This window comes from Capsicum annuum, chromosome 1 (genome assembly GCF_002878395.1).
Source record: "Capsicum annuum cultivar UCD-10X-F1 chromosome 1, UCD10Xv1.1, whole genome shotgun sequence".
Taxonomy (NCBI): Eukaryota; Viridiplantae; Streptophyta; class Magnoliopsida; order Solanales; family Solanaceae; genus Capsicum; species Capsicum annuum.
In genome coordinates, this window is record NC_061111.1 from 19424403 (window position 1) to 19430932 (window position 6530).

The following is a 6530-nucleotide window of genomic DNA, read 5'->3' on the forward strand; positions in this document are numbered from 1 at the left end:
AGTCAGTAAGGACAACAAATCCATTGCCGAATATATGCGAGAGATTCACTATCTCTCTAATGAATTCGCCACAGCAGGTTCACCTGTCAATAATGAACTAGTGGTGAAAATACTGAGTAGACTCGGGTCAGAATTCAATGAGATCTCTGCAGTCATACAGGCAAGGGACTCCTATTAGCTATGAAGAACTTTTTGACAAGCTTCTTGATCATGAACTTTTCCTCAAACATGAGGACCTTAAGAAGACTTCCACCCAGATCACAACAGTTGTTGCTCGACGAGTGCCAAATCCTCCATCAGCCCCACGTAACAATAGACGCCCATCCAACAACAATAACTGGCATTCCCAATACAAGCAGCCTAATCAAAGACTGGCATCCCCAATACAAGCAACCTAATCAAAGCACTCATTCTCAGTATACAACAACAACAACAAATCCAGTTTATTCCCACAAAGTGGGGTCTGGGGAGGGTAAGATGTACGCAGTCTATACCGCTACTTCTGAAGAAGTAGAGAGGTTGTTTCCGATAAACCCCCGGCTCAAGATAAAGAATAGTAAACCAAGTCGTAATGACACATGAAGCAGGATGGATGACATAACAAAAATAAGGAATAAGAAATAATAAAAATAGAAATCAGAGAAATACGAAATACGAGAAATAAGAGCAATACAAAATAAGAAAATAGGAACTAAGAAATAAGAAATAAGATACCCACCTAGTAGTAACATACACTGACATACCAAAGACACCTATAGACACAGTCCTAGGATTACCAACTCGGCTACACAAGATCTCTCCTGACTACTTGCTACAACCCACACACTCACACTAGCCTTCTACCCTTATCCACGACCTCCACACCTTCCTATCTAGGGTCATGTCCTCAATAAGCTGAAGCTACTCCATGTCATGTCTAATCACCTCCCTCCAGTATTTCTTCGGCCTACCTCTACTCCTCCTGAAGCCATCTAAAGCTAGCCTCACTCCTACGAACTGGGGCATCTGCGCCCCGCCTCATCACATGCCCAAACCATCTCAGCCTTCCTTCCCGCATTTTGTCCTCCACCGAAACCACTCCTACCTTCTTTCGGATAATCTCATTCCTAACTCTGTCTCCTTTAGTAAGCCAACACATCCAGCGCAACATTCTCATTGCACTTTTAATTTTTGGATGTGGGAGTGCTTGACTGGCCAACACTCCGCTCCATACAACATGGTCGGATAGACTGCCACTCTATAGAATTTGCCTTTAAGCTTAAAGGGCACCTTCTTATCACACATCACTCCCGAGGCGAGCCTCCACTTCATCCAACCTGCTCCAATACGCTTAGAGACATCCTCATCAATCTCAACATTCCCCTGAATCATAGACCCAAAATACTTAAAACTATCCCTCTTACAAACATCCTGGGAATCCAACCTCACCGCCACTTCGTCCTCCTGCCTCAAGTCACTAAACTTGCATTCCAAATACTCCGTCTTGGACCTACTCAACTTGAACCCCTTAGACTCAAGGGTTTGCCTCCAAACCTCCAATTTATCATACACACACCCCCGTGTCTCATCAATCAACACTACATCATCCGCAAATAACATACACCAAGGCACCTCACCTTAAATACTCTGCGTCAACACGTCCATCACCAACGCAAACAGGAATGGACTAAAAGTCGATCCCTGATGCAATCCTGTCTCGACCAGAAAATGCTCCGAGTCTCCTCCTGTCGTCCTCACCCGAGTCTTCCCTCCATCGTACATGTCCTTAATAGCTCTGATGTACACCACCGGGACCCCTCTCACCTCTAAGCAACTCCAAAGAACCTCCCTCGGGACTTTATCATATGCCTTTTCCAGGTCGATGAACACCATGTGTAAATCCCTTTTCCTTTCTCTATACTGCTCCACCAATCTTCTCACCAGATGGATTGCCTCTGTCGTCGAGCGACCAAGCATAAATCCAAACTAATTCTCCCAAAAGGACACGACCCTCCTCAATCTCCGCTCAACCACTCTCTCCCAAATCTTCATAGTGTGACTCAACAGTTTAATACCCTATAGTTGTTGCAACTCTGAATGTCACCGTTGTTTTTATCTAACGGAATCATCGTACTCCATCTCCAAGCCTCATGCATTCTCGCAGTCTTGAAAATGCCGTTAAACAAATCAATCAACCACCTTAAACCTACCCCACCAGTATATTCCAAAAATTCTCCAAAATCTCGTCAGGCCCCGTCGCCCTACCCCTCTGCATCCTCCAAATAGCCTCTCTGACCTCCTCAATCTTAAAACGCCTACAGTAACTGAAATCACGGCTCTCCTCCGAGTGCATCAGCTCTCCTAACTCAATGTCTCTGTCCTCCCTCTCGTTTAAAAGTCTATGAAAGTACTTCTGCCATCTCTACTTAATGTGAGCATCCTCCACCAAAACTTTACCATCCCCCCTTTAATGTACTTCACTTGATCGAGATCACGACCCTTCCACTACCAAGCCTTAGCAATCCTATACAACCTCTTTTCCTCGCCTTTCTCCTCTAACCCCGCATATAAGCTCTCGAACGCTACTGTCTTAGCAGCCATAACTGCTAACTTAGCCTCTTCCTTGCTACTTTGTAAACCTCCCTATTCACCCGCTTCTTCTCTTCATCTTTACTCTCAATCAACTTAACAAACGCCCCCTTCTTAATCTTCACTTTCTTCTTCACTTCTTCATTCCACCACCAGTCCCCCCTTATGTCGTCCTGCCCGACCCTTTGAAACACCCAACACTTCTCTAGCAGTCTCCATGATATAGCTGGCAGCCCTATCCCACATAACATCCACGTCCCCCCTACGCCCCCACACCCCCATTCTCGCCACTTTTTTCCCTATCTCCAGTGCACTAACTGGCATCAAGCCACCCCACTTAATTCTAGGTCGACCCTCTCCGACCCACCCCACTTATTCTTAGTATCCAATGGATAATTCTCAGAGGCGTAACTTCCCACACTAATCATCACGAGTACGCTGTCAACTTTGTGGCAAAGTTGGGCATACAACAAATGTTTGCCGCTCTCGGTCCCATAACCACGTTGCAGCGAAAGCAAATTTTGCTGCACACACAACACCGAGTGATCCCTGGATTCTTGATTCAGGTACATCTCACCACATCACCTCCGATACTAACTCACTCCACAATGTTCAAGAATTCAAAGGTCTGGATGCAGTGACAATGGATAATGGTAATGTGATTCCAATTACTCAAACTGGTAATCTCACTTAACTGCATCAAATACTGCCTTCAAACTCTAGTATTTTGTGTGCTCTAGCTATCAAACGCAAGCTCATTTCAATTCATCAATTTTGCAAAGAAAATCTAACCTCAATAGAATTTTTTCCTTTTACTTTTCTTGTGAAGGATCGGACTATGGGAGCACCTTTTCTGCACGACCCAAATAAAGTAGGTCTCTATGAATGGTCGCCCCCGACTCGACCAAACATCAACATTGCCATTGCTGGACCTTCCTTACATTTATGGCATTGAAGATTGGGCCACCCCCACTCTCGAGTTTTATTTTCCATTTTAAATAGTTCCCGTTTTTCATATTCTTTTTTTGTTTTTTTTTAAAAGATAACATTTGTATATATTAACTGAGCCAGTGCATGGGTTGCACTGGAAACCATATTTACAACTTATCAAAAAAACTAGAAGCTGAATCTAAATCCTAAACAAAACCTACGATGTCTATAATGGATTCAAAATCCTCTAAATACATTTGCTTGCACCAGAAACAAAAAAGAAGTCTGATGTAGTTTAGTTTGATCATTTGAAGATCACAACTCTTACTCTCAAAACATCTAGCATTTCTTTCTTTCCAAACAATCCACCAAATACATATTGGGACAATCCTCCATCTGTCTTTGTCGGTAGCTCCAACTCCTGCTTCTTCCCAACTGTAAAGAAGATGTGTGATTTTGTTAGGCGTAGCCCAAGCAAAGCCCCTAAGACTAATGAAAATCCTCCAAAGTTGGCTAATAATCCTGCACTGTAAAAACAGATGGTTGACTGTCTCAACCTCTCCCCCACATAGATAGCATATGGAACACATGGAGAACTTCCTCTTCTTGAGATTTTCTTGTGTCAATATTGCATCTCTTGCCAGAAGCCAGGTAAAACAGGCCACCTTGAAAGGGGTTTTAGGTTTTCAAATCTGCTTCCAAGGCCAAGGAGATGGCTGATGTCCACCTTGATTCAACAGCTTATATGGAGAGTTGACCCTAATTGCGTCTTTGCTATCACTGCTCCACCACAATCTGTCATGCTCGTTCCTTGTTCCTTTAAACTCCTCCAAGCTTCTGAATAAATCAACCACAGTTTTAATTTCCCAATCATTGAAATTCCTTCTAAACTGAGCATTCCATCCTTGTTGTGTCAAACTTTCAGCTAGGCTCATATCTTTATTCACCGTCAGTTCGTGCAAAGTTGGAAATAAACTCTTCATATTAGACGCGCCTAACCACTTATCTTCCCAAAAAGAAACCTTGATCCCATTGCCTACCTTGATAGTTGTATTGTCCTTGAACAAAGGCCATAAAATTCTAATGGACTTCTATACACTTACCCTATGTAGTGTTAGAACCTCCTTTGTCATCCACTTGTTCTTCTCTTCATATTTAGCTTGAATTACTTTGCCCCAATATGCTTGAGGCTCTTGTGAATACCTCCATAACCATTTAAGTCTAAGAGACTTGCTTTGTAATTTCAAATTTCTTACTCCTAAACCCCCTTGTTTCTTCCCCCATAGAACCTTGTTCCACTTAACTAAATGTTGACAATAGAATCATTTTCTTTGATCCCTTTTCACAGAAAATCTCGCCTTATTTTACTTAATTTCTGTATCACCTCAATAGGAATGGGAAAAATGGACATCATATAAGTAGACAAGGCATCCAAAACTGAATTATGAGAGTGACTCTGCCTCCCAAGGAAATATATTGAGATTTCCACCTAGTAAGCTTCTTCTCACATTTTTCAATCACAGGATTCCAAATGATTAGAGCCTTTGACTTGGCTCCTAAAGGCATGCCCAGATAAATAGTAGGCAAAGAACTAATTTCTCCTCCCAAAATCCCAGACAGATCCACCATATTAGAGACTTCATTAATAGGGTACAACTGACTTTTTCTCCAATTGATGTGAAATCTTGAAACACCTTCAAACAACACCAAGATTGATCTCAGAATCAATAGTTGCCTTTCATCCGCATCACAGAATATTAGCGTGTCATCAACATACTGTAAGTAAGTTACTTCCATGTTGCCAGTTGAGTTTGAGGTTGGAGAAGTAGCTATCTCAAAACCCCTGAGGCATTCATTTTCTCTGGCCACCTTAATCATGTTATTTAGGCCCTTCATGACAATGATAAAAAGAAAGGGGGAAAGAAGATCTCCCTGCCTCAGACCCCTTTGAGCAGGAAAGAAACCTTCAGGTGCACCATTTATAAGGACTGAGAATCTGACAATGGAGATGCAATATCTCATCCACCGGATCCGTCCTTCCAAAACCCATACATGAAAGCATTCTCAACAAAAATTCCCAATTCACTGGTTATATGCCTTTTCTATGTCCAACTTGCACAAAATTTTGGCCTTCTTCTGAGTGATTCTAGAGTCAACTACTTCATTTGCAATTAGAATAGCATCCATTATTTGTCTATTCTTAATAAATGTCATTTGTTGGACATCTACTTGCTTGTCAACCACTTCCTTCAGTCTTTCGGTAAGCACCTTGGAGAGTAGCTTATATACACTTCCTATAAGAGTAATGGGCCTGAAATCTCTCAACTCCTTGGCTTCAATTTTTTGGGGGATCAAAGCAATGAACGTCGCATTAAAGCTCTTCTCAAAGATGCCATTGGAATGAAAATTCCAGAAAGTCTCCATGATATCTGTTTTCACCACATCCCAGCACTTGATGAGAAAATCCATTGCGTATCCATCTGGACCTTGAATAAAAGGGAAATCTATGAGCTTTATTGCAGCAACAAGAATTACAACAAGTTTACTTACTGTAATTCTTGTTGCTACAATAAAGCTAATAGATATCCCTTTTATTCAAATACTTTGTCCAGCAAACATCCATTAGAAATAATTTATAGTGATTTATAGGGTCCATCCCCTGTTCTCTCTATTGATAAAAAACACTACTATTTTCTATTTGTTGATCAGTATACCAAATACATTTGGTTGTACACAATGAAAAACAAACATGAAGTGCAAAAACACTTCCAAAGCTTATATCCCGTGCTTGAAAAATATTTTGGTCACAAAATGCTCACACTTTACACTAATGAAGGTAGAGAATATAAAGTCATGGAACATACCTCAATTCTAATGGCATACAACTCCTTGTCTCTCCCCCCATACTCCTCAAAGGGTCACCCTGGCTGAAAGACGTCATCGACACCTTATTAAGACTGTCAAAACACTGCTTCATCAAGCAAGTTTGCCCTCCAATTTTTGGACATTTGTCTGCCATCATGCTGCCTTTC

At 41.7% G+C, this 6530-nt stretch overlaps 1 protein-coding gene across 1 annotated transcript in view; it reads right to left on the bottom strand.

The window, feature by feature from the left end:
• The window catches only part of LOC107874138, a 7216-nt gene extending 4636 nt beyond the window's left edge, over window positions 1–2580 (bottom strand). Inside the window, exons 1-2 of the mRNA XM_047410164.1 lie at window positions 2513–2580; window positions 2190–2378 (exon numbers count right to left, since the gene is read on the bottom strand). Of these exons, the coding sequence (XP_047266120.1) occupies window positions 2190–2378; window positions 2513–2580 (257 nt within the window). The remainder of the gene's footprint in view (window positions 1–2189; window positions 2379–2512) is intronic.
• Between the last annotated feature and the right edge of the window lie 3950 nt (window positions 2581–6530).